At 46.6% G+C, this 25,783-nt stretch overlaps 2 protein-coding genes across 3 annotated transcripts; one reads left to right on the forward strand and one right to left on the reverse strand.

Moving 5' to 3' along the window:
• Positions 1-10,712, forward strand: SPG21 (SPG21 abhydrolase domain containing, maspardin). The gene is made up of 9 exons (XM_059482615.1): positions 1-48; positions 2,955-3,048; positions 6,384-6,545; positions 7,336-7,416; positions 8,019-8,164; positions 8,605-8,713; positions 9,154-9,261; positions 9,623-9,763; positions 10,057-10,712. Exons 2-9 carry the CDS (start codon positions 2,986-2,988, stop codon positions 10,177-10,179), a joined length of 933 nt encoding a protein of 310 aa, XP_059338598.1. The 5' UTR covers positions 1-48; positions 2,955-2,985; the 3' UTR covers positions 10,180-10,712.
• A 263-nt stretch (positions 10,713-10,975) lies between these two features.
• On the reverse strand, positions 10,976-23,881 carry ANKDD1A (ankyrin repeat and death domain containing 1A). 2 transcript variants are annotated; one of them, XM_059482303.1, is made up of 15 exons: positions 23,626-23,881; positions 21,166-21,269; positions 20,446-20,544; positions 19,380-19,478; positions 18,834-18,938; positions 18,499-18,597; positions 17,983-18,081; positions 16,747-16,845; positions 16,305-16,403; positions 15,987-16,085; positions 15,313-15,411; positions 13,950-14,045; positions 12,764-12,965; positions 11,938-12,069; positions 10,976-11,695 (listed from the first exon to the last, which is right to left on the reverse strand). In XM_059482303.1, exons 1-15 carry the CDS (start codon positions 23,879-23,881, stop codon positions 11,634-11,636), a joined length of 1,749 nt encoding a protein of 582 aa, XP_059338286.1. In that variant the 3' UTR covers positions 10,976-11,633. The 2 variants fall into 2 exon arrangements, with proteins under 2 accessions (XP_059338286.1, XP_059338287.1); XM_059482304.1 differs by having other exon boundaries at positions 20,410-20,544.
• Positions 23,882-25,783: the final 1,902 nt, after the last annotated feature.

Genomic DNA, 25,783 nt, shown 5'->3' on the forward strand with positions numbered 1-25,783 from the left:
GGTGCTCCCGGTCCTGGTCCTGCTGCTCTCCCCGGGCCCTGCCAGCCGGTGAGCGCCCAGCAGCGATGGGAACCGCGGGGGTCTCGCTGTGGAGACGGGCCTGCCCCTGATCTCAGCGCTCCGCTCCGGGGAGGGAGCTCTGAGGGGCCGGGTGGGCGCTGAGGCGAGCGGGGCGGCCTCTGCTCCTCGGGACGGGCTCCGCTCCCCTCGGGACAGCGCCAGCCCGGTGGGCACGGGGCACCGTGCGGGGCGGGGATGTTCTGCCCCTGAGGGAGGGAAGGGAGAGGGCCGGGCCGCGGCCCGCAGAGCCCCCTGGGTCTCTCGGGGGAAGGGGCCGCCTCGGCCGGTGCTGCCCGAGCGGAGCGTGTGGGGTTTGTCCCTTGTCCCTGCAGAGCTGGGGAGCCAAGGCTGGGTGAGGAGGGGACGAGCAGGGGCTGGGGGCAGCTGGGGCAGGGTTGGTGGGAGCGGTGTGGGGGACAGGGGGAGGTGCTGCTGCCACATCCCGGTTACCCATAAATCTTCTTTCTCGTTGTCTTTTAAAATCAATAATGAATGGAGGATGTCATTAGTGTGGCAGAATAACTCACAGGGAGACTATTGCCAAGTGCTCTGAGCACATCCAAGATTCTTCCACAGGAATTGGCTTTAAAATGTTGAAGTTCCTCATGTTGTTTGATTTTACTAAAAATGAACCTTGGGTGTTTAGAGGCTGATCATGACCAGCATCAGGCTCTTTGTGGTCTGAGTTACCTTCTGTAGCTGAATCTCTGTTTTGAGTTCATGGTTTAGCTTCTCTGTGGCTGGAAAGCACATGCAGTTGTTGCTAATGTATTTGTGTGTACAAACATAATGCTGCATTTCTGTGCAAAGGAGAAAAAAAAAAACAATTTTAGTAAAACAAGAGCGTCTAATGCAAGTTTCCTGTTGCCTGGAAAGAAAGGCAGCCCTTAGGAGTGGCAGTCACAGATGCTCCTTCAGAAGAAAACTGGTGGCAATCTGCCCAGGTGTTGGTGACCAATGGCTCCCTTCCGTGGGTGATAACAGATGTACTGGCAAGTTCAAGATCTGGGTTTCAGGTGGACTCCGAAGTCGCTGTGGTACAAACCTGTGACAAGGTGCAGGGCCAGCACAAAGTCCTCCTGCACGGTGCCTTGTCCTTACCATGGCACAGCTCTGTGCTCCCAGCCCCAGCCCTTAGCTTTAGGGGTGCAGAAGGACTGGGGTGGCAGGAGCAGAGGGGTGATCACAGCAGGAGGAGGTTGCCAGCCCTCTCTGGCAGCCAGATTGAGCAGCAGGAAGTCTCCTCTCTGGTGCCTCTGTGTCCCTGCAGGGCCCTGGCTGTGACTTCTGCTTCTCAGCCCTGCCAGTGTAACAGTCCAAGATAATGTGTTTTAAGGCATTTCCTGTCATTTGTCTGCTGCAGTTTTGTCACTCTGTTGTTTGCTGAAGTGCTTTTAGGAAGCCATTGATGTGTGGTTGTGGGAAGGAATTAGTGTGAGCTGTGGTTTCCTCTCTCCAGTGGCTGCAGACCCCAGCCCAGCAGAGCATCCTTTCCCCTGCTCTGCTTTGCAGGTTCTTGAACAGATACTTTTTACCCTAGCTGTAATTTCACCTGCTGCCAGACTCTGATAGAGAGCAGAACAGTTGGTGCAAGCACCAGAATGAAACCACACAAAATTTAAACAGCAGCCACAGCTGAACATCCCACCTCAAACCTTTGAACATGGGAGGTGTAGCACGTGCTCTGTGGAAGGTGTGTGTTTGCAATTTAGAAAGTACTTTCCCTTTTAAAATTCATGTTTTCTGCCCTTGGAAGATGGCAAATGAAGACTGAAAGATGAGGAAATTGTAGCTCCCTGTTAATCCAGCTGTAACCCCATAAACTGGTTAAGCTGTCCACCAGCAGCTCTCCTGCAGGGACAAATGAATTGCAGTGACTCACAGAACACAACAAAGTCTTATTTTATGAAGAATTAAGAAACAAAACCTATTGATTTAGACTTGGCAACTGTTAAGTAACAAGAGCAAAAGTTTCTTTGTTTTTCTATGTTCAGTGCTGTGTGTGAATGCATGAAAATAATCTCCCAAGGCAGCTGGCGTTCAGGGTGAAGCTATTGAGTCTGCAAACTTCAGAAGTGTTTGATGCCATATGTTGTATAAATGGTCTCTTGCTGCTTAAAAAAGGAAAACCCAAACAGTTAAATCTTGGAGCTACCTCAGTGTTTATTACTAATTAATGGAGTATTATAAGATACTCATTATGTATGCTTGGACATTCTGGCTGGGGAGTGAGTTAGTGGCATTCCTGTGTGGATCCAACTCAAAATCAATTTGTGCTGTATTAATTGGTGTGTTTCAAGAATTTCTTCATTGGTAACTCCTGACAAGAGCCTGCTTATGTGTGGATAGAATTAAAATTTCAAGGATTTTCTGTAAATTAAGCCTCGGATCAGGTGATGTTCCTGATGTGTTTTGGGACTCGTTTGGGTCAGTTATACTCAGATGGAAAAATGTGACCTGAATACTGAGTAGGTTCATGAAATAATGTCTGTGGTGTGAATTCCTGAGTGAATTTTATGAATATTTATTAGCTATAAACTTGAAGTGCCTTATCAATTTAAAAGAAACCAAGAAGATGCTTTAGGTTTCGAAGGCACTTAGAGCCTGCAGCACAATTGACTTTCTCTGCAGCTGTCACACGGGAATGCTGCTACAGAAGCATCATCATTTCATAATTAGGTGGTGCAGTAAGGCAGTCAGGTGACTGCCTCTTGGGAGAATAATTGCATGCTTTGATGAAAACTGAGCAAAAGTGAACTTGGTGTGAGTCAGAGGTAGTGCCATCAACTGATCAGAGCAAATCAGCCTGCACTGCTTTATTTACACAGCACAGCTTTTGAGAGCTGCCCATGGTGAAACTGTGCTATTGATTTCTCATTCTCTCTCTTTTGCAGGCTGACCCAAACTGAGTTTTTTCTAAACATCATGGGAGAGATTAAAGTCTCTCCTGACTATAACTGGTTCAGAAGCACAGTTCCTCTTAAAAAGGTATGTACATCTAGTGGGTGAAATATCTCTCGTGTTTTAGGGGGAGAGAGTCAGTGTGGTTAATGCAGAGCAGTTGTGGCTGTGCTACTGATCTGCTTTATCTCCTGAACTGTTGTCCCACATGTCATGTGAGTGCCTGAAAGCACAGCCTTCATCTTCTTCACATGCTTCTTGGGAGTCACTTCTGCCTGTGCTGGGGAGCAGACTCTCAGCTGTGAGCCATGGCCATGGTACCTGCCATCCCAGTGCCATCCCAGTGCCATCCCAGTGCCAGCCCTGCTGAGGAGGGGGCTCCAAGGCAGTGCTGTGTGCCACCTGAGTGGCCTCTCAGAGCTGCCTTGGGCACTGGACTGAGCTGCCAGAGCCACCCCCACTGTTCCTGCCCATTGTCCTCAGGCCAGAGCAATGTCCAGGGCACCTCCCCAGCAGTCAGGCAATGTCCTTAACCACGGGGGAAAAACCCAGACAGTTTCTTCTGCTTAGTCACACTGCCCAACCACTTTCTCCTCTTGCTTGGATTTCCCCACTGCCTTTCCCTGAGCCCCAGGAGAGTGTTTGAGGTGTGCAGGGTGGCAGAGGGCATGCAGTGCAGTGTGTAACTGCTGACCCACTCGAGCCCTGTGTGCCTTCTGCAGGTCAGGCTTGCAGGGCTGTGGTCACAGAGTGACCTGCAGCAGCCCAGACTGTGCCAGGCAGAGGGACAGCCCTGCCTTGGCACCCTGCTGCTGTGGCACAGTCACTGCTGTGGCTCTGCAGGCTGAGCAGCAGTGTCCTGTCTGGCCTCAGGTGTGTTATGGTTTGATTTTGGGCTGAGCTGACTTTGCTGTGATTCCCTTGCCTCCATGACTGTGTGGGCTGCAGAAGCGCCTCTAGGGAAGGGCTGCAGGATTCTTTCATTTTTGCCAGTTTGTGTCCTGCAGATGAGAAAGGTGCATTGCTGCTGACCCCACGTGCTCTCAGGCAGAGCCTCACTGGGTCACCACAGCCAGGGCCAGCAGAAAGATGTGAGGGTGCTCTGAGGGTCTGCTTGGTGGGATGCAAGGTGGTGAATGGAAGGAGCTGGAGGTTTAATTCCAAGGAAACATGGTTCTGCTGCAGCTCAGGGCCAGCAGCCACTGCCTTCAGCTGCTGCCATGGTCAGGGTTTCATAACTGGGGATGTGTGTAAGCTGAAGCTGATGGTGACCTGCTAACCTTCAGCCTCAGGAATGCCTTACCCTCCTGAGCGCTGCTGTCTCCTCAAGAGGCAAATGATGCCACAGGGCTGAATGTGGGGTATAAAGAAATAAACAAACTAGTCCTGGTTATTGGAGAAAGAATTTTAAAAAAAGCTCAATTTGAAAATGTAATTAGTCTCTGAAGCAGTCTAATGCATTTGCCTGCACTATCCCCTCAGAAGTGCAAAGCATGTGCAGTACAGAGGAGGGAATGACCAGCCTTGGTAACTGCTCTCAGATCAACCTAAAGAGGCAGAGCCAGAGCAGTTTGTTGGAGAATGTGCTGAGATGTTTCTCCTGACAGGCACAGGAAATGCACAGCTCCATCTTCTTTCCTGCCCTGGTCAGATATAGGAAGTACAGCAGAGAAAATAACATTTTTTTAACCTAATCTGCTTTGCCTTTGTGCCTCTATTTGCATACACCACTTACTCTTATCTGAGTCCTTCCTGAAAGTTTTCATCAAGGGACTCCCTGGCCCTGCTGAAAAGTTCTGCTCTTTGTTTTGAGGCAGTGCAGGTTTTACCTTGTGTGAGCTGTAGATGATCTTGATTCATCAACCAGAACAAGGAAAAGGTTCTGACCTCCCAAGTCAGGAGTTAACCACACTGCTGCCTGCACAGCTCAGGAGCTGGGGTTAAACTGTCCAGCATGTGGCTGGAAATCAACCAGAGCAAGTGCTTAAACCATTGATTCACTGTCTGGGCTCAAGGAAAGAAACATTGTCTGTCTGCCTCGGCTCTGCGGGCATGAGCTACCTTTGGTGTTGTTTTTTCAAAGACTGTGGTGTGCCTTTGGAAACACTCCTAAAGGTAAACCTGGTAGCAGCCACCCAGAATGGATCCGGCATTGCTGATGGAATTACAGCTGAGAACAGCAAGGCCTGGAGCCCAGGGGCTGTGTGCAAGGAGTTGTTGTGATGGGGATTGGGAGGGCTTTTGTACAAGGTTTATGTTTAAATGGTTTCAGTGGTCTGGAGGCTCTGGTATGCAATCTCTCTGTTTTTATAAAGACTTTAGAAAACAACATTACCATGTGATCCCTCACATGCTCCCAGAGCCTGAAATACTGGCTTTATTAGGAGCAGATTTGTTAGTCAAGCAAATCTGATTTGTGATACACTGTTCTCCTCTGATTGCTGAGAGGCTTAACTGCTGGGTTGGAAAAGCAAATTGTGCTTGTATATTACTGTTCAAAAAGCTATACAATCTTGATATAGAGGAGATGCATTCTGGCTGCTTAACTCAGGCTTTCTCCAGAGGTTTGTGCTTCTTGATCTGGTACAAGATGCAACTTCTTCTGGGTTGTGGAGTTGAAAGAACATCTGGAGTATAGAAAGCAGTTTCTGGTAGAACAGGCCTTATCAAAACAAGTCAGGCTTTGGTGCTGCTAGAAAAGAAGACCCAATTCTTAACACTTCTGAAGGCACTAATTTTGCTAGGACTTGTGGTACTGTATGTGGAGCTGCTCATTAAGGATGGCACCTCATGTGTGAGTAATCTCCCTCAGCCAGCCCTGTGTCCTGGGCAATCCAGAAGCTCCTGAGATGCTGCCAGGTGATGGAAGCATTTTCCCCTCCAGGTCAGCCCTGCAGTGCTGCCCTGGGAGCTGTGTGTGTCTCTGTTTCTGGCAGGCAGCTCTGAGTGTTCCAGATCAATAATTTGTGGTGCTAGCTGCTTAATTCCACAGCCCTCTGTGGTTCCAGACCTGTAACATCTCCTGTCTGTGGATGCAAATATCAATGGTTGTTTAAAAAGCTGTCCTGGGGCAGTGCTGGCTCTTGCAGCCTCCAGCTGCTGCTCTTGGTACCCTGAACTGACCTCCTGGGGCTCTCCTGAGCATGTGGCTCCTTTCCTGAGGTGCAGTTCATTATCCAGCTTACGTCACGATACACAAAATATTGTCTGATGGCGTGTGGCCACAGTTCTGTTCCAGCTGTATCCACATTGTCATTCCAGTTAGAAAACAGCCTGAAAGCTATTGTGAAGAGGAGTAAAAGAAGGTCTTGAGTATTATAACATTTACTAGCAGTTGGAAATTTCTAGAAGCCATCCTGGAAGGTGGCAGAAGAACCTCACCTGTCTTGTGTTTCTCCTCCCCTCTGTGCCTCTCTCTCCAGATTATAGTGGATGATGATGACAGCAAAGTCTGGTCACTGTACGATGCAGGGCCAAGGAGCATTCGCTGCCCTCTCATATTTCTCCCTCCTGTGAGTGGGACTGCAGATGTGTTTTTCCAGCAAATTCTGGCACTGACTGGGTGGGGCTACAGAGTTATTGCTGTGAGTATTCTCAGTCCTGTGTCAAAGGTGCTGTACTTGTGCTTGTTGCTCTGATTAGAGGTTGCATAATGAACTTCTTAGTTTTGACTTGGGGAATCCACCATAAAACTTGGTGCTAAGTGGCACTACAGAGTAGTTAGCATATGGATCCAGGCTGGAATCTGCTATATGTCCACAGCAGCATTTACCAAGACCTTGTTGACCTCTCAGCCTACTTTTTTTTCTCCTTGTGTGTCCTGGACACCAGTACTTTTTGCCTCCAGCTGCATCTTTGTTAGCCCTGAGGCAAGCACATGAGTTAGTTCAGAGTTTCCTTATTTTCCTTTGGGAATGTGGATAACATGGTTCTTCGACTGTATAATAGCTGCAGGTTCACTCCTTAAATCCTACCAGCCTGCTCTTCTGGGGCTTCTCAGCTCCTGAGCTGAATGTTGATTTGTACAGTATATTAAACAGCCTGGCTTTAGGAGTACCACTGTCTTTTGCAGCAGTTAATGACTTCAGTGTCTGTTACATGCTGCAAAACCACTGAAGAGCCACTCCAGCCTCCCCTGCCCCTGATCCCAGAGTGAGGCAATGCTGCACTTTCCCCAGCAAACTGCTCAGTGGCACTTTGTGTGGTTTTGTGTAACTGAGGGGGAGGTGTTGGCACCCTCGGGCTCTGGGGACCTTGAAGAGGAACTTCCTAACATGGGAGAGGCACAGCACTGTCTTGAAACCTTTAATGTGAGAACTGGTACAACTTGGAAGCAGATTGATCTCAGTTTTTTCTAACTTTGTGCTATTTTAGTTGCAGTATCCAGTGTACTGGGATCACCTTGAGTTCTGTGATGGATTCAGGAAACTCTTAGACCACCTTCAGCTGGATAAAGTGAGTGCTCTGAGACAAGGCAGTGGACAAATTGTTGCAATAAAAACCTGATGTTTGAAACAGTCTCATTTAAGAGCCAGTGCAAAAAATAGGATACAAAAATACACCCTATAAATAAAGAGGCTGTGTTGCAATTTCACATTTGAAACTAGTTTATTTTTGAAGGTGAATGCCCTTGGAAATTATAATACTTGGCCTAAATTCAACTGCTATTCCAGGCCTATTAAACTGTATGGGTTAACTTCATTTTTTGTGAGATGCTGTGGAAGTGACCCTTCCTAACTCACATAGTACAGAACACCACAGTCAAGTCTGTTGGGCTGGAATAGCTATGGAGAACAAAGTGAAATATTTGGGTTTTCTCTTAAGCTTGATGAACACAAAGAAATTAGCACTGTGAGTCTTTGGGAAACATTTCCTTGTGTTAGTATTTATCACATTTATATTGCACATAAAACCAGGAAATGAATGGAACAGTGATTCTTTCAAAAAATGGGTTATGAGGACAAGGTAAACTTGAATGACCTACTTTTGTAATGAAACACTCTGCTCAGAGGTCACATTTCATCATCTGTTTGGTTTTTTGTTTGCCCTTGCATTAGGTTCACCTTTTTGGCGCTTCTCTGGGAGGCTTTCTGGCTCAGAAGTTTGCTGAATACACACACAAATCTCCCAGAGTCCAATCTCTGATCTTGTGTAATGCCTTTAGTGACACTTCTATTTTCAATCAGACGTGGACAGCAAACAGGTAAAGCAGACAGACAAGCAAGCAGACTCATGGCATTAATTTTTTTGCAGTGAAATATCACATTGATTAGTTGGATATGTGTCTAACCTGATTCCAGCCTGGGGAGGGAGGTGTGGGATGGAATACTTGTGACTTTTAAAAGCACACCACAAGGAGAGTGGAAATGTTAACAATTGAGAGTGTGGAATTAGACAAATTGTTCTGTGATCCTCTGTGGATGTGTGGATTTAAGAACTCTGCCTTTTGTCTAACAAAACCATTTAGAGCAAGAATAATGTTGTTCATCATGTTTTTTGCCATGTAACTAGAAGTTTCTTCAAGGATTTAATTTGAAGTTAAAACACAAAGCTTCTGCAAGGAAAGAAAGCATTTACAATACAGCATCTTGATGTTGAGTCCTTGGTGCTTGAAGATATTGTTCCATCTTATTTCTGTTTTAGCTTTTGGCTGATGCCTGCTTTTATGCTGAAAAAAATTGTCCTTGGGAATTTTGCATCTGGGCCTCTAGATCCTGAGATGGCTGATGGGATTGATTTCATGGTGGACAGGGTAGGTGTGCTCTGCTCGCTGTGGTGTCACTCTGCAGTTACTGAGGGGGAGGTTGGAGATATTTCTGCTGCTTTCTTCATTCACTGACCCCAGAGGGAGGAGTGGGAAGTGGATCTTTAGCAGTGTTGACTGTCACAGCCCCAGCAGTTTTTGATTCACTGACCCTCTACCTTAGTGCTGTTTATTTGTGTCAATCAAGAGGAGTTAAGGAACTGAGGTGGAAAAGGAGAAAATGCTGGGATAGATCTGTAGGCCACACTCTGGGGACAGAAACAACTCATGGAATGTGGTTTAGGCATTTGTCTCCTGCAGAATAACATTAAATTGGAATTACAACCTTCATCCCTTTAAAACTGTCTTCTCCTTGGCTGTATTATTAATACTGCATTAACTTCCTGCAGTGAAATATGTTGTTAATCAGTGTTTCTCTCTCCTGCAAGCTGGAGAGCCTGGGCCAGAGCGAGCTGGCCTCAAGACTCACCCTCAACTGCCAGAACTCCTATGTAGAACCTCACAAAATCCGAGACATCCCTGTAACCATTATGGATGTAAGTGAATCTCAATTGTTTAGTTAAACACTATTTCCTCCCTTTGGCAGGTGCAGCCACACTATTCAGTCAGCAACTCAGTAAGCATTTGCAGCATGTAACTTCCTATTTAGGGAAGCCTTCTGCTGACTGGGCAACGCTGTGACTTTTCTGTGCTGCGTTATGAATTAGATATTCTGTGCCATATGTTTCAATATTACAGTATTGGCTTGCTAGCTGTCAGTGCCCGGGTTTGCTTGTTTTGTTTCATTAACACCATTCCACAAAGAAGCTGAGGGTCTCCTCTAGGAGCAGCATGCAGCAATCTGATGTAACAACACAATCTGATGTTCAGAACTCACTGCTGGGACTTGTTGCACAGGTGTTTGACCAAAGCGCGCTTTCAACAGAAGCAAAAGAGGAAATGTATAAGCTTTACCCTAATGCCAGAAGAGCTCACCTCAAAACAGGAGGCAACTTCCCCTACCTCTGCAGGAGTGCTGAGGTCAACTTGTACATTCAAGTGAGTTCCTGAATTCAATCTATGAACGTGTTTAGCCACAACAGCAGAAGGAAACTCCTGTTGAGCTTCTTTTGTTACTTAACTTCCCTGTGCGCTCTGTGCTGTGGTACCAAAGGGCAGGGCTGGGAGCAGCTGTGTCCGTGCTGGGCCAGCTTTGGGGGTTTTCTGTCTCTGAACTCCTGTACTCCAGAGCCGTGGTTTCACCCTCACAAAAGTTACTCAGAAGGAATATTTCTATTTTACAAAAACACTGCTCCTACACCTGTCTCTGTGTTATTTCCCGTGCCCAACAGATCCATTTGCTGCAGTTCCACGGCACCCGGTACGCAGCCATTGATCCCTCCATGGTCAGTGCAGAGGAGCTGGAAGTCCAGAAGATCAGCCTTCACACCAGCAACGAGCACGAGGAGCAGTAGGCTTGGGAGTGCCAGTGGAACAGAGGCGTTGGTTTGGTGGTCTTCCTGTGTACAATCAGCTGTTCCCACTCTGCCTTTCCCTTGTGTTAGCCGATTATCACTGTGTGATTCCAACAGGATCAACAGTCGGTGAACTACCTGTGGACAGCAACCTCCAGCAGTGTAATGGGATAGATCTGTTTCAGTTTTAGTCTTTGGATTCAAGGAAGCATCTTAGAAGACTACACTTTTAAAAATAAAAGACATTTTTTCTACCAAAGTCTTCACTGTATCATGTTCTTAAGCAGAACGGTATTTCTTTTTATATTTTTCACTTGGCTGTATATATTACCACATGCAGATTGTGTACTTATAAGCTGACCTATATTTTTGTTGAATATATGATTTAAAAGATGTTTAAGTGTCAATATTGCCATCACTTATGTGCTTCGTACATTGTGTTGTAAGTTAGTTTGTTTCTATTTGAAATAAAGTATTTGAATTTTTAACTTTCTTGCTGCATAAAAATGGTTTTCAATAAAACTTCACTTTCAGCAAGTGTCTCTTGTTTTGACTCCAAGAAAACAGCAGCTGAGCTCACTGCAGTCCTGGTTTGCCTCTACAAACACCTCTGGAAATGAAGAAAACCATCACCACCTGCTTGAATTCCTCTCAAGCTTTAACTATAAGGTTGTACTGGTTTAGCTCTAAGAAAAAATGCTGTAGTGTTTTTTTAATAAAGATAACAAGACATAACTTGTAACTTTAAAGGGTAAAATCTAGATTTATTGAAATACAGACATTATTTTCCCCTTGAGATGCTGTAAAAAATAAATATGAAGGATTACATGACAAATGAAAAGATGTTTTGAAAAGGTCAGTCACCTATTTGATTTATAAACATACACGTTAATGTACATTTATAAACAGCATATGTTAACATTCTTCTCAAAGTTTTTGTGAAGAGTCAAAGCATTAAAAATCACGACCCCTCAGCTCCAAAAGGACCGAAGAGTGGCTTTGATTTTGCTTAAATTCTCTTCTTATGGGGAGAATGTATGGACATGCCTAAGACATGAGACATCCCCACAAATAAGGTAGGTAAAGAACATTCCTGAGAACAAAGCCCCCATTGACTTAAAAACTTGACAATTGAAAATTTATATACAAAACTGTGCTGTAGACAAGTTACAGTAGAACTGTAATATTTCCTGATGCAGTATGGCAAGTAAGGCTTGCTCACCAAACTCATTATAGTGCCCAGACTGTTTGAAATTGCTGATAAAAATCTCCCTTCTGTGAGGAGGCGTTTTTGACCATGAGCATTTGTTTTACCCTTGTCATTTCCTGTCCAGAAGGTTGCAGCAGTGCCAGCAGTTTGTGGCAAGAAGCCCTTAGGTTGCATCTGCCTTCTCTCAGCAGCAGAGAAGTGTTTCTCTCTCTCATCCAGAGACCAGCTGAGGATGCTCCTGGTGTTACATTGCTGTGCATTTCCGTGGAGAGGTGGAGTCTGCATTTGCTTTTTTCCTGATGCTTTCTGTAAAAGACAATGATCTGCTGCACAGAACAATAAAGCCACGGCAGGATCTTTTCATTTATCAAACCTGAGAGAAAGAGATTGCATGTAATGGAAGCAAGGGGGCAGAGCAGGTGCTTTCAGCTCCTGTGAGTTGGCTTCGCTGAAGTTTTCCTCTGTGTATTTGTCTAAGCACAGAATTTGGGTAAATTAATTCAAATAATGCTCAGTGTGTATTATTCAAAGGAAGACAAAAGTATTACCTGCTAAATCTCTTCTCCCAATCCCCACCAGGCCTTCATAGAGTCCCTTGATTGGATTTTCTCCTGCAGTGATCACACCATGGAGCCAGATCAGCAACATTCTGTGCCCGTGTTCCCTGTAGCTTTTAGTGCCTGGATCAAAGCACAGATGAAATCCCACACTCAGAGTGCACGGCCCTGACCAGAGCAGATTTCTGCCCTGGTGGGTTTGCACACCCCTCCCTCCTCTCTGGATTTTACTAGGAGGCTGTAAAGCATGGTTTTAATTCCTGCTTGTCATGGGATTGCTGGATTTATGTGGAACTCAATGGAGTGGCTATGGCTGAGCTTGGGTTTGTTGCACAGCCTTTCATGGCAATACAGTTTCTGCCTTCAGAACACAGCTTGGCCCCTTGCTCACATCATCCAAACTACAGCCAGAACTAGCAGTGATCTGTTCTGACCCTCAGACCCTGCTTCTGCTAATGTATTTCTTAAATTCTAAAGAATTCACTTCACTGCCTTCTTGCTACTCAAAAAAGTAAAACCAGCAAGTTTCTTCTGTTCTGTAGAACAAGAATTGTAGCAAGAACTCACAGGCCTGCCAAATGTCTCCTAAGGTGTGAGCAAAGAACCACTAATTCCCCTGCTTGCATGCCTTATTCCTAGACAAATTACAGTGTGTAGGTAATTCCACATTCAGAAAAACCAGAATTTTTAACCTAATCTTATGGTTGCTTCAAATAAACCAACTGGTTTTCTTCATGCTTTGCTCTTAATGCAGCTTTATCTCCTAGAAACAAAGTCCAAGGAAAGAAAGGAAAATACCTGGGAAGCTTTTTTATACCTGTCCATTGTTGCTCAATGGCCCTAATGTGGTCATCGGTGAATTTCCAGCAATGTGCCAGCTTCTTCCATTCCCCGGGTTTGAGGTACTTAGTGGCTAATCTCCACATGACTGAGCGGATGTGCTGTGTTTCCAGCCTGTGATCCTGCTTAAAGGTCAAGTGCTTTGCCACCCATGAGCCGGAGTCGCTGCTCAGGTTGTCCTGCAGAGCCAGAACACGGGTGCTGCAGCAGTGCCTGTGGTGCTGCAGCCTCCCACACCCTCAGCTCTGTGGTCCCTGCGAGTTCTTTCTGGCACAGCTCGAGTTTTTACTCCCTTAATTCTCATTTCACTCTGTGCTCATCGGGGTTAAAACGCCGTTAATGGCCACTTCGCTGTGGAAGCCCATGCGGATCACAATTTGCATTTCTACATTCCCTTTCATCTGGGGTTTGGGGCAGAATCATTTAATTAAATCTGCTTCCCTGCAACATCAGCTGTGCTCACAGTGCTTACATGCCAGGCTGCATGACACTCTCTAGGGCTGCATGGAAGCCAATGCAAGGGCCTGAGCGACTGAGCATGACCCTGAAGCTGCACCTGAGCCACAGGCACATGCTCTCCTTTCCTTCCTTTGCTTCCCCCTCTGGAGCACTGCCGTGGAAGGACAACCAAAATCTTAAAAACATGCAAGGGATGTGACATTGGGCTGTACTTTCAGCTCACTCTGCTCAGCTTGGTTTGGGCACAGGCTTGGGGTAGGCAGGGTTTCAGAGGGGAGACTGGGGCTGAGAGGCTGCACTTTGAGGGAGAAGTTGGTTGTATGACTCCATCAAGAGCTGTCTCCTTCCACTGCTGAAAAACTCTCAAAATCCTATTTTGGTGACCTGAGGCCAAGCATTTTTTCACTCAAGTCCTTCAGTTTCTCCTTCTGGGAAAAGGAACTAATTCTATCCCTTTGGGAGCAGCTGTTAAATAATTTTTGGAAACCTCTATTCCCAGCAGTGCCACCTGGGATTTCTAACAGCAGAGGCCTTTTTAAATAAGGAAAACCTTTAGTAAATGCTGTTGGCATGGTGAGGACTTCTGTTTTCCTTAACTAAGGGGATGAAAATAGAAGTCACGGTATCTCTTTTTCTTTGACAGCTGGTATGTGGAGTGTCAATGGAGAGGAGAAAGCACAGGGGGTATTGTGTAAGCTGCTCACCTTCTCCCATTTGTAAAATCGATCAGCTTTGATAATCATGTCCACCAAGATGGTGTGATTGCCTCGGGCAGCAACATCCAGAGATGTTTTCCCTTGCTGAAATTAGAAAGGAAAAATGAGCTGGAAAAGACTTTGCACCTTAGGAGGTACAATCTCCATGACTTGTTCTCCACCTGTGAACTTCAGATGTGAGCTGCTGTCAAGCTCCTGCATTCAGGGCATGGGGAGTGGTTTTCCAGGCTCTGCAGCATCTCCTCTGGTGCTACAAGGGATCTGCCTGTTTTGCAGAAGCCACTGGAAAAGCTTCACCCACCAATTGGAAAAGCTGCAACCCACCAACATGAGAGCAACCATCAGAGAACCAGCTCAGCTCTGCAGTCCAAGGTACTTCACAGCCTTTTGCACAGCAGGTTTGCTGACACATGAAACCAAAATGATTTATACAACCTCATTAACTTTACAGGCTCCAGATACACATGATTAAAAATGGTCTCTTAGGAGAAGCACAGGCTGATGAGACTATGAAAATGTGGCTATGTTCCTTTCATGAATATAATTTTGGACTGGGCAGGGGAGATTTGTATTTCTACCTAAAATCAGAAGGCAGAAAAGAACGAGGTTTGAAAGTTGCATGAAGGAAAGCGAGCCAGCCCAGGCACCAGGCATAACAGGAAGAACAGTTCTGGCCTCATATGTGAGCAGAAACCCAATTTCATACAGCAAAGTGTGAATGAGTCCCCTGTGCTGTCACTGCAGTTCCACAGAGTGCTGAAAGGTGACAAACATTCACCACAGCTGAAGGCCACTTCAGCCAGGTGCCTCCAGGTCTGCACTTGCTCTTACCCACTGCAAATGGCAAACCCTATTTTAATCCCTGCCCAAGGGCCTCCAGCATTTTTGGGCACATGCTACATTTTCAGAGCTCTTGAAATTCATTCTGCTGATTTTATTAGATGCCAAAAGCCCCAGAACTGTGCCAGATCTATACCAAACAGATCCTTTCAACCTATTAGAATATGTGTGCTATAAATTTTCAGGTATATTACTTACCATTATTTGAGGAAATCTTTGATATTACTGTTCATGATAGTACAAATAGAAGGAACCAGAACAACTTTGAGGAAGAAAGCATTGTTCATTGTGTTATCTATTTTCTACCTGTCTAAGAACCAGTCACTTATTTCCTGGAAAACACACCAAAATTACCTACTCAGCTGTGTTTTAAGGGCTTATCCCTGGAAATACCTAAATTTTAATATTACTAGCCTGCCTTGAAAATTATGGAAAACATTAGCAAAGACCATCTATGTATATTTTCCCTCCATACCCCCACAGAACCTGTTTCACCCATGGAGATCTTTACCTTGTCTGTCAGCTTCAGATTAACTCCTGCAATGAGGATCATCTCAGCAATGTCCTGCCTGCCATGCTCTGCAGCGATGTGGAGTGAGGTCTGCTGCCTCTGCAGAGGGAGGGAGAAAGGGCTACACTCCAGAGAAGGACAAGTGTGAGGCTGGAAGGCAGAACACTACCAGGAGGAGCTTGGGAGTGTTTAATGGAAACCACTAAAACTGAACATAAAATGTGTCAATTTTATGGTATCATCAGTAGAGAACATTGCTACAAGTGTGAAGACTAAACAAAACAAGCTACACAAAGCCCCTCATTCAGAAAATTACAGTTTGGTGAGACAACCAGCTACCTCCAGGCTTGCCTCCTATTCTCAGCCCTCTAAACATTTTGCAGAATATATTCCATCTTGAAATTTCCCCTACCTGCTTCCAGCAAGGATGAGAGAGCCTGCCTAGACCGTGCAATGTTGCAGGGGACACAGCACTGCCCTCATGTTGAACACCATCAAGTGATTATCACACTGCAACAATTAGAATAATTTCACAGGTTTCACATTTCCTAAGCTGCACTTCCAGGTTCTCCACATTTTAAAGCACTCCTCTTTAATCCTGTCCCCAGGGTGATAAAATCCCCCATGAAACTGGTTCACATTTCAAACACAAAGAACAGGAGCTGCAGTCTTACATTATCTGGAATGTCAAGGTCACACTCTGCACTGATGAAGAGCTTCACCATGGCTGGGAAGTTCTGCAGGACTGCAATGTGCATTGCTGATGCATTTTGCTGTGGAAAGAAGATCCTGCACTTAGGGAGAGCTTAGCTCATAGCACTGAAAGGACCATGCTGTGCCCAGCATGTGTTGTTCTATCCCAGCTGCCAGTTTGCACTGTGGGCTGACAAGGATACTGCACTGGTCCTTCCAGAGTTGCTTTCTGCTCTTGAGCAGCTCCACAAACTGGTTTTACCTTAATTTTAGTGGTGAGAGCATTGAGAGGGACTCACATGATTGAGAGCATCCGTGTGGATTCCAGCATCCATGAGGACCCTGGCTATCTCCTCATAGCCATGCAGTGCTGCATAATGAAGGCAGTTCATCTTTTTCTGAGAGGCAAGTCAGAAGAGAGGAGTGGTACTCAGAGATTCTTCCCAGAGGCTGCAGTTGTTACAGACTACCCACAAAAAGCTCCCTGCTCCCTCCTGCCAGAGTCCCATGGCCCAGCACTGACAAATTCATGGAGATTGTCTCCAGCCAAACCAGTCACAGGGAGCTTCACCTGCCTCTTAGTACAAAACCACATTTACCTTCCTCTAAAGTCCCTGTGCTATTCCTCAATGCAGGGCTCCACGTGACCTCTATCTATGATGAGTGACCTGGGAAGCCACAGGTGTGGGCACAAATCCACAAAGTAGGGTTTGGGAATGGAATGACCTCCATGGAGCTAACCTGGGTTTGGGCATTGACATCAGCACCCACTTCCACGAGCAGCTTCACACAGTGGCTGTGTCCCCCCTCAGCAGCCAGGTGCAGGGCTGTGAGTCCTTCCTGCACAAGGCAAGAAAGGACACAAGCAGCATTTCTGTAGACAAGGCTGAGACAGAGCAGCAGAACGAGTCACAGACTGCACCCCATCTTCTGAATCCATGACATGTTACAGTACCAGTTCTGAGGGCCAGGGATCTCCAGTTGATTGTTACAAAAATAGAGGACACAATTATCTGCCCTGGACATACCAGAGTACTGATCTGTCCTGAATGTCACTGGCTGTGGGCCACAAGACAGACATTGTGTCCACCATCTTTCCTCCCCTCCAGCCCGTCAATAAACCAAAAAGGATTTCACACAGACAGCAAAGATAAACCATTTTCCTGGAATAGCCCAGAGATAGAACTTGAAACCTGTGACCCTCTATCACTGGTTTTCCTTTCCAAGGGTTGCAGCTCATTTCATTACAAGAAAACAGAAGCAAGCAAGCAGAATTCCTAAGTGATTTCATCTGGTTTTATTATTGCTCTTTGCAGAAAGGGCAGCTCATGTGGGGGTAGACAAATGCTGCCAGTTACCACAGAAGGTGGCTCCCCCTTTCCTTCAGATCTTAATCACAATCAAATATACTTTTCAAAGACAGTAATCAAATAAGACTAAAAAAAGTGCTGATAAACTTAATTGGGAGTGTGCCCTGGAATAAATAACAGTGATACTAAGCCAATATTTGCTATCTAAGTCATTAACTGTGTTCCAGCCACATAATTTTCCAGAGCGGATCTGTCAAAAGAGAGATCTCAAACAGAAGGTCCATATGTTCAGTGACTAAGTCAATACTTCAAAGCATGGTGAAGTTTAGTTTAAAACACACTCAATAACCATTTAGGCACTTGAATGTACAAGGGTCAGGGAGAGAAAGGGAGATTAAATGGAGTGATAAGGTAGGTGTGCAGATACAGCAGGAAGAGAAGGCAACACTTTAAAGCCGGAAATTGGTCCAAGACGGATGTTGCCTTTCACTGATGCTCTGCAAGTGTGACCTGCCTTTACCCACATAGGCTTTAGATAAAATCAGCTATTTTCTAGACCTCTCCCATCAATACTGGCTTTTCAGCCTGATGACTGTGGCAGGAGAGTATTTCTAGGGGGGAAAAGGGCAAAACTGATGTGGTTTTGATTTAATTTAAGTGTACTTACTGAGTTTTTTTCATCAAGGTCCACTCCGACATTTATAATCTTCTCCAGCACAGAGAGGTGTCCATTTTTAGCAGCTAAATGCAATGCTGTATTTTCTTCCTGAAAGTAAACATTACTTTATAAACATATGTCTCACAGGACTGAGTGTTCATATACCACAATCTTGCACAGAATGTATCCAGTGTGGCTGAAAAGGAGGCTGTAACCAGTAGCACGAATATGAAGCAATCTTCCTACAGTTGCAGCAGCAAGGGAAGAACCCCTCCTACCTTAAACTGAAGCACGGTCCATCAGGCTTGCTGTGTATCCTGCCTGAAAAGTCCTGGAGAGAAATCATGAACTAGGCAAGAAAATGGCTTGAAATGGATAGGGAAGAAAAGCCCTGACACACCACAGCCATAGTAACAACTATGGACATCTTGCCTGCCTGAGCCTTATCTGGGATTCTGTTCCCTGGTTTTCACATCTCCTAATTCTTAGACTTCACCTCCCTTGCACGTGGTTTTGAGCCCATACCTTGTCTTTGGCACTGTGAGAACAACCCAGTCGAATGAGGAACTCCACCACCTCCAGCTGCCCATGCTCTGCAGCCAGGTGAAACGCTGTCCTGTCCATCTTTGGGAGGAAACAGAGAAACACAGTCCAAAAGGCTCAGAAAGCACAAGATCACATCATCTGTTGCAAGAAGCTTGACCAGAGCCAGAATCCCCATCATCCCTAACCTCACTCTGCAGGAAGACTTCAGGGAGTCTGACTCTGATTCTCTTCCCAAGACCAAGGGCAATATTCCTGCTAAGCTCAGCACAGCAAGACTAGACTTCACAAAACAAAGCTGTGAAAAGCCTTTCTACCTTGTCTGTCTCATCCACACACATGTCCTCTAAGTCCTCCATGATGAACTCCATGACCTGGATGTGTCCCCTCTGAGCTGCACAGTGAAGCAGGTTCCTGCCATTCTGGAGAGGAGACAAAGGACTGCTCATTCAACAAGTCAAATACTGTAGGACAGTCTGACAAACTGCTCCTGTTAGCAAAGGCCCATTTCATCCTCCCTGCACCTCTAGGACTAAAATTCCTTGTGCTGCAGACATCAAGTTAAGACTGAAATATTAATCCCCCTTTTCCCAGACAAGGTCTGTTTTAGAATACAAGGACTGCTGATTCACTAAAGCATTTCCCATTTTTGTAACACTTCCACATCAGCACTGCACAAACATGAGGTGAGGACGCTGTGTGCATCTCCAGAGCTCCAATTATTACACCTGCTTCAGGGATAAGTCAGAGTGCAGATGGCAGTCCCCAGAGCAGATGCTGTCACACATGACTGATCTCATAGGTAAACCTCACTCTGTCCCTCTCTAGAGCCAAGTGATGGATCCACATGGGGAGACTCTCACCCTATTGACATGGTTAATCTTGGCCCCAGCATTGACAAGGATCTGCAGGACACGGAGGTGGCCAAACCAGGCAGACAGGAGAAGAGCATTCATTCCAAACTGGGCAAGAAAGAAAGATATTTAAACTGCAGCCATCCCCATCCCCATCCCCACCCTGGAGGGAAGCTGTCCTCTTAGCTTAATGAAGTTTTCCAAATCTATTTGTTTCTCACTAGTATATTTTTTTAGTTGCACTTTCTCCAATTATTATTATTCCTGTCACAGATGTTCACAGCAGCTGAGCAGAGACCTGCTTCTTGGCAGCTACTACATATTTAAAGGTATTAGCCTGGCTGTATGGGGAAGAGAAAACTCTTTGGCTGTCACTGTCATCCTACAAGCCCCACCAACACAATCAGAAGAAGCCAAGCATCCCCATGCTCTATGGAAAACTTCACAGATTCTACCAGCCTATTCCAGGTCACTGTGCATGCAAGGAAAAGGCCACAATACAGAGCACAGACACATGTGTTAGCGTTCAAAAACACATAATCACAGGGGATTATATGCAGTGCTTTTTATTAAGAGCTCTGGGAATTGGGGTATATTCAACCCAAATCTGACTCCGACCATACATCTGAAATGATCATGTTTTATACTCTATCGTTACATAACTTTCATGTTAATTATTAAACTTATATTGTTCTATTGTATACATAAATTTAGCCCCTCTCTGAATTTCCAACATAGTTTCTCACTATTTTTCTTATGGTTATATAATAATTACATTTAATTACTAAACAATCATCACATCTAACAATTATATAATTTATCATACTGCTTACGCAGGTGCAGTTGATCTGGGAAAGCACAAAGCCTAACATTTTAGATTCTATCTTTAACTTTTTCCAGGGTTCCACTATCACATGTGCCAACAAGGCTTGTTCAGCAGGTGCAGCGTGCCACCCTGTGCCACCCACCCAGGGCCAAGGTGCAGTGTGTAACTGCTGGCCCAGCACCCAGTGCCCAGCACTGCCCCAGCACCGAACACATGTGCAGCACATGCAAGGGAGAGTGGCCTCTGTACACTGTCCTCGTCATCCACAGGGGCGCCGTGATCCAGGAGCAGCCGCACGGCATCCACGCTCCCGGCTCCCGCAGCCCAGTGCAGGGCACTCCGCTCCGCCTGCAGGCAAGGACAGAGGCAGGCAAGGCTGAGTGTGCACAGCGTGGCTGTCCACCAGCCCTTCTGAAGGCCACTATAGCCTTGGCCATCTATAGAGCCAGAATTTCTCGCACTGTGCAGAGTTTCTTTGGACCCAGCCCTCTGTCTCTCCTCTCCTGACAGACAGGTGTCAGTCACCTTCTGCTCAGGAGCTGCAGTTCTGTAATGACAGCACAGAGTGAAGAACATTGCTGACAATAAAAGGACAGATTGAAACACTAGGGATGGGGGCAATCCTGTATCTCCATGAACCTACTAGCCAACAAGGAAAAGACCTGCACCAGAAACAGAGTTTGTCCCACAGTCTTACTGTACAGAGACAGCAAAATCAGAGCCTTTCACGGCAATCATGTCTATCTGGCAATTGCAGCTTTCCAGTGTGGCCAGGATGATGGTTCTGGGGGTCTCTGTGTGTTGTGAAAACTGCTTGGTTGCTACAGGCCCTATTTGGCACTGGGTGTTGTATTTTAAAGCTTTGACAAATTAAGCAGTTAATGAGAAGAGTAGCATTAAGGAGCTGCAGATCTGAAACACGCCCTCAGCACTTCCTGCAGCTTGGAGGTGGAAAAACCCAGGACTTACATTGTTTTTGGCTTTTATGTCAACTCCTCTCCTGATGAGCTCCTCCATCCTGGCTGTATCATTTCGCTTCGCTGCATCATGGAACTCCTTCTCTGACTGAAGCACTGCAGCAGAGCAGAAGAGTGAGCATTACAACAGTGCTGGCAAGGGGCATGGAGCGGCATGCCCCAACAAACACCCCCTTCATCTCACCGGCCCCGGTGGCTTCAGGGAAGGATGACTGCAGAAAGATTCTTCCAGCAAGAATCCCAGCCCTACAGATGTTGGCATGCTTGCTGGATTTATATCCTACCACTGTCTCTCCTTCCCTGTGCCACATCAGTGCTCTTCCAGTCCTACCCACTTCACTTCTAATTCAGTGTCTCTGCATGGATTTGCTCCAGCTGCAAAACCTTTTGATCCATGAGGTCCATATCCTCTGGGCACCCTCTGATCAGTGTGAAGGCTCTGAGATGACACAGACCCTTTCCTCCACCCTTCCACCTGCATGCCACTGCTCTACAAGGAGGCCTTTACACATGGTTCCCCCTCCAGGCAACCTGAACCAGCCAAGCAGCACAAAACTGCCAGCCTGGCCTGTGATTAGTGTTGCATCTCTTAATAAACCATGGCAGCTCTGCTCATAATTTACCATGACTGGCACTACTTGTCCTGCACAGTTAGGCACAATTTAAGAGTGTTTACTCCCCATGCTGGGCCTTGCCCCAGCAATCTTCTCCTTCATCAAATAAACCTTCCTGCCAAGAAACAAGAGCAAGGCTGTGACTGCCACAGCCCAACAGGGAGGCTCTGAAGGCTTTTGGCAAGGCTGGTGTCAGTGTTTGTTGGACTCAATCTCTGTCCTAGTGCTTTTGGGGAATTCTCTCAAGAAGTGCTTGAGTCAGACCCTTGGTCTGTCACATCCTACTGGAGAGTTGGCCTAGAGGGTCTGCTCTCCTCTACACTTCTCCAGAGCCCAGGCTGCAGATTGAGGGACTCAATGACAATTCAGTTTATTCCAACATATCAACTGCATATTAAACACATGCCATACAAAAGGGATCAAAACATATTATTGTTCCCATTCCACCACACTGAGGGAGAAAACCAGGAGACTTGTTGCCTGAATAGCACAATTAATCTCTTTGGAGGGCACAGAAGAAAGGCATCCCTACCATGGACTCTCAGAGCAACAGAGCTATAACCTCATCCTCCAGTTTCCATTCCCCTTGCCTTCAAACAAAAGAACTTTAGCTCAGGAAAAACACAAATAACACAAATTTTAACTCTAGACAGGATCGTTCAACAATGTTTATCCACTTAACACTTTATCCACCAGACATGGGAATCTGAGAGTGTGTGTTCAAGAGTGCTGGATCTGCTGCTACAATGAAGGCAGAAGGATTTGGACACTGATTTCTGCAAGAAACAGGATTTCCTATACTCTGTATTAAGACTTTCTTATCACCTTGTCAGCTGTGTTAACAGGATTGCATTTCACCCTGCATGGACCCTTCATTTAAGGGGAAATATCAAGAGAACCTGTGAAAAACACTGAGATTTTGTTAATTATTAACACCAATGGCTACATACATACCACCTCCTTGCACATGCTTATCCCCCTTCAGTGGAATAAATCCTATGTTTCAATTAAGCAAATGCTGCTGACCCTGCTCTCCAGGTGACAGAAATGTTTTCTTACATTTTATGGTCACACAAAGCATCATTTTCAAAAAATGTCAAACCACCTCATTCTTTGGATAGCTGTGAAGATGCAATAACAAATCTGGCATCGCTAAGGCTGTAGAAGCCACAATTTATTTATTTTCAGCAACACATGAGTAACAGCTTGATGATCTGAGTTTCCTACTTAAGATCCACAGTGTCTCTGTAAGTGTAAATGCACTCCTCATCATGGCAGCAACATTTCAGTGGATATTTAGCAGTGTTCCTTCTTTCAAGCTCAGATTCCAGGGTACTTCACAGCTTACTGAATAGGAATTCAGTTGTCATAAACAGCGTGGAAAACATTTTAAATTATTTACCCTCAATGCAATGCACCAACTCATAGGCAGTTTATTATGCAAGAGATGTAGAAAAGCAGCAAAGGAGGAGAAAGACGTGCAAAGAAATGTGCAAAACCCATCCACCGAGCCCTGCCTGGGGCTGCAGGACACAAAGACAACTTGGGATGGGACCGAGGGACCAAGGAGGCCAAAATCCCCAAGTGCGGGGTACCAGAGTTACGTGCAGCATCTCAGCGGTGCAAGATGCTTTTAGACAACAGCAGTCCTGAATCACGGGTAGGTTTAACCACCTGCTTTGTTTCCTTGTGGATTTTCAGGTGTCCGGTTCTATCTTAAGGCATCCCGGCTCTGCCCCTCAGCCCCGCCGGCTCCCGCCCGCCCCTCGAACACGAATCGCCCCTCACGGCGCTGCCCCCCCGCCCCGCTGGGGCAGCCCCGGCTCGGCCGCACTCACGGGTGTCGCCTTCCGACGCTAAGTCGTCCCCCATGTCGCGACAGAGCGGCCCCGCCGCCGCCGCCGCCGCCTCAGGGCGGGCTGAGGCGCGTCCCCGCCGCCTCAGAGCGGGCTGACAGGCGCGTCCCCGCCTCCTCGCAGGCCACCTCGCCGCCGCCGAGCTGCTCTTTTGCTGCTCTTTAAAGCTAAAGCTCATAAAACAAGCCCACTTCACGGCAAACACGGTATTTTCGGGCCGTTTGGGGAGCGGGGACATCCAGCTGCCGCCATTTCGGCCAGGTGCCGCCCTTCACCTCAGTGCGCCTCTGCAGAGTGCTGCTGCTTCGAGGTGGTGGGTGGTTTAATTTAAAATTAATTTAATTCAAAATTAATTTAATTCTGTTTCCAGAGCAGTTTGGGAGGAGAGAGATTTCTAAGCAGTCGAAAATACGAGGGGTTCTTTTTGTTTGCCCGTGAAAGCAGGGCTCAGGGGTTGATGTTTCCTGGGAATGAGGTGCTCTTGTTACCACGCGTCCCTCAGCAGGTGCCGGAGGGGGCAAAAGGGCTTTTCCCTCAGAGTTTAGTGAATTCTCCAGTTTCAGCATCTGGACTGGTTTTATCTTTCATTTTGTTCTCCATTTTGATAGTATGATAAGGAAAAAAACAGGGTGAGATGAGGTTTTGGGGATAATCAGATCTGTTTCTGTGGGTCCCCCACAGTACTCCTCCCCTGTAATACTGCTTCCATCTCTGGGCTCCCCAACATCAGAAGGACATGGAGCAGCTGGAGTGAGTCCAGAGGAGGCCACAGAAATTCTCCAAGGGTCAGAGCACCTCTGCTCTGGAGCCAGACTGGGAGAGCTGGACGTGCTCAGCCTGGAGAATAGAGAGCTCCAGGGAGACCTTATATGAACCCCATCCCTGGAAGCATCCAAGACCAGGGTGGGTGGGACTTGGAGCAGCCTGTGGTAGTGGAAGGTGTCCCTGCCCATGGAAGGTGGTGGAACTGGATGATCCTTAAGTCCCTTCCAGCCCAGACCATTCTGTCATTCTTTGCTGCTGGTCTCAGGATAGGAAAGGTGACATCAGGTTTGTGTCCCGTCCCTAGACCATGCTGGCCCACAGATGGTCTTTGTCAGGACCCCTGGGAGAAGTCCCTCTGGACAGGTATCTCTCCCTGTACCGCTGATTTTGGCTGTGAGCTCACTGTGGTGCCTGTCACCACATGAGGGTGCCAGTGCTGTTCACCTGCCACGACTTTCTGCTCTAGCAGTAGAGTTCAGCGTGCAGATGGGGCTGTTCCCTGGGCTCGGGACAGTTTTGGGGGACATCCCGATCTCGGGCACCCTTGTATGGATCCGTGCTGCTCCTGTGAGAGAGCGTGGGGCCTTTGATGTGTTGGAAGATGGAGGGAGGCAGATAAGAAGAGACCTGCTTCTCCAAACAGACACCAGAACTGTCTTCAGGGCAGGGAGACAGTGGTTTCCATTTCATTGAAACCCATCACCGATGGATTCAGTAGCCAAGTGCTTGCTGATGCAGTTGGATCACTACGGCTTGGCCTGCCGAGCTGTGAAATGCAGAGGTAGACCCTAAGCTCTTGAGCAAATACAGAATGTGTGGAGGTTTATGGATAGCTGCTTCTCTCAGAGATTTGGATTTGTGTTTTGTTTGCCTTTTATTCAAACTGAAGTTAAAAAAAAAATACTCTCTGATAGGAAAAGTGAACATAAGGTCTGTCTGGATAAAGGGGAAGCCCTTCTTTTGTGCAGTAGCTTAGCTGGTAGAGCATCCTCCCCGAGGAAAGGGGAAAGCTGGGCTTGATCCTTGTTTCTGCCGGAGGGGAGATGCAAACCTCGGGCCACACAAAACCCCAGAGAGCACCATAAACAACAGGCTGCAGGCATGTCTGATGTGGACAGTTTTTCTTGCTCTTTCCTGTTACTTTAAATAATTAATGATTTGATGGAGCAGGGAGTGGGGAAGGCAGGTGTCCCGTTTCCCTGGGGAGCAATCTGTGCACCCGGCAAGACGGAGTCTTGCGCTTTCTCCATGAATATTTAAGTGTCTTCAGACAAACTGGAACGGCGCCAGCAGGAGTGACTGAGAAGGGCTGAGCCCTTCCCACTGGGTATCCTGGTGCCTGGGGAAACAGCCCTGAATAGGGCAGGGAATAATC

The sequence above is a fragment of the Ammospiza nelsoni genome, chromosome 14 (assembly GCF_027579445.1).
Source record: "Ammospiza nelsoni isolate bAmmNel1 chromosome 14, bAmmNel1.pri, whole genome shotgun sequence".
Lineage (NCBI taxonomy): Eukaryota > Metazoa > Chordata > Aves > Passeriformes > Passerellidae > Ammospiza > Ammospiza nelsoni.